Raw genomic sequence first — 1,578 nt, forward strand, 5'->3', positions numbered from 1 at the left:
AATAATGGCGATGTCAAATTTTTCTGGCGAGTGTTTCTTCCGAATATGTCTACGAATAACTGTCGGTCGTCATCGGAGGCAGAGGGCGTGAAAGTCGAAGGGACGGTTGGGGTAGTAAAGTTAGAATTGGTCTGCGATGCATTTCACTGCAGGTGGGCTCGGGTCTACGAGGGGCTAGGGAGAAGGATGATGAGGAAGTGTATTCGAATGGAATTGATGATGAAGACGTTGGAGCTGCTTCTAGTGTGTAGGGATGTATTGCTGTAGAGAAGCTACTGGTAGGATGGTTGAATATTAGGCATACTTATAACGACGAGGAAGAGTATACGCCTAGGAGTCGGTGTTCATCCGCGAGCAGCTCATCTGAGTCGTCCGAGAGCAGTGACAACTATAGTGATATGAGTGATGATGGTATAGGGGAGGAGGACGATGACCAGCACGAAGATGAGGATGCTGAGGGATCACAATAGTAGTCATTGGGCTTAGACTATCGCCGTCCGTACTAATCATAGAAGTTTACATATGAATTCGGGTAGAAGTGTTCAGGAGTCGGCAAGAACATTTCAAAACATCCTCATCAAAATTTCCATATTGTCACCAACATTTGTAGTTGACCATTTGCATATTTTGCCTAACACTGGGCTATCTTCACTATTCGCTGTCAGTGGTGGTACGGACGGCGGGGACTATACCGAGTCCGACGATGAAGGCACAGACGGATACAAAAAGGGAGGTTACCATGCTGTTCATTTAGGGTAATAGTAATAGGGAATTTCACAGGGAGAGTGTCACTTGATCTTGTCAGGGAAATCTATAACGACCGTTACAAAGTATTGGCGAAGTTAGGGTGGGGTCATTTCAGTACGGTGTGGTTGTGTGAGGATCTGGAGTACACTAAGAAGATTGAGAAGGAAATTGCTAAGGAGGGTAATATGAGAATTCCATAAGGAAAAGTTTTGAATTTACGGTATGATTATATTATCACGTTTTGTTGTAGACAATGAAGTCTTTGCAAGGGACAAGAGTCGACCGAAAAAAATTACACCCAAGTAAGGGAGAAGGGAAGTGATCCTGAGATGCATCTGTTGGTAGGCGATATGTGGCATTGAAGATTCAGAAGTCGGCCCCGCATTACACAGAGGCTGCCTATGACGAAATTGATATTCTCAACGAGGCGAAGAAAAGGAAGTGAGTCGCACTGGAGGGAGAGAATCTAACAGGGGCAGTTTTATGTGTAGGTTCGATGCTAGATGGATTGGCAGCAGAGATTCTATGAGGGACTTATTACCGTTGAAGCCTGGGGGAGGGCTGAGAGAAAACTTCAATGGGGTGAAAAATGCGGGCTGCGGGGTTCGAACCTGTGCGGGATATTGTACATTACTCTTAGGTTGTCTCCTTGGTCGATTCATTCACTACTGACGGCCCTAATGGACGCCACGTATGCATGGTTTTTGAGCCCATGGGACCCAACGTAGATGTGCAGAGATGTCGTTCAAGAGTGATAGTTATGGTCAGGTACTTGCGCTGATCAAGAAGTTCGATTTCAAGGGAGTTCCTCTGGATATCCTTCGAAAAGTA

General features: G+C 45.6%; 1 protein-coding gene across 1 annotated transcript in view; it reads left to right on the forward strand.

Annotated features, from left to right (window-relative positions):
* Nucleotides 1–45: 45 nt before the first annotated feature.
* Pmar_PMAR000969 (srpk, putative) overlaps nt 46–1,578 on the forward strand; it is a gene marked incomplete at its 5' end in the record, with an annotated part of 4,630 nt that continues 3,097 nt past the window's right edge. Inside the window, 10 exons of the mRNA XM_002781966.1 lie at nt 46–111; nt 153–247; nt 299–469; nt 666–755; nt 806–927; nt 998–1,049; nt 1,093–1,188; nt 1,239–1,329; nt 1,388–1,471; nt 1,516–1,575. Of these exons, the coding sequence (XP_002782012.1) occupies nt 46–111; nt 153–247; nt 299–469; nt 666–755; nt 806–927; nt 998–1,049; nt 1,093–1,188; nt 1,239–1,329; nt 1,388–1,471; nt 1,516–1,575 (927 nt within the window). The remainder of the gene's footprint in view (nt 112–152; nt 248–298; nt 470–665; nt 756–805; nt 928–997; nt 1,050–1,092; nt 1,189–1,238; nt 1,330–1,387; nt 1,472–1,515; nt 1,576–1,578) is intronic.

This window comes from Perkinsus marinus (assembly GCF_000006405.1).
Source record: "Perkinsus marinus ATCC 50983 genomic scaffold scf_1104296940846, whole genome shotgun sequence".
Classification (NCBI taxonomy): Eukaryota; Perkinsozoa; order Perkinsida; family Perkinsidae; genus Perkinsus; species Perkinsus marinus.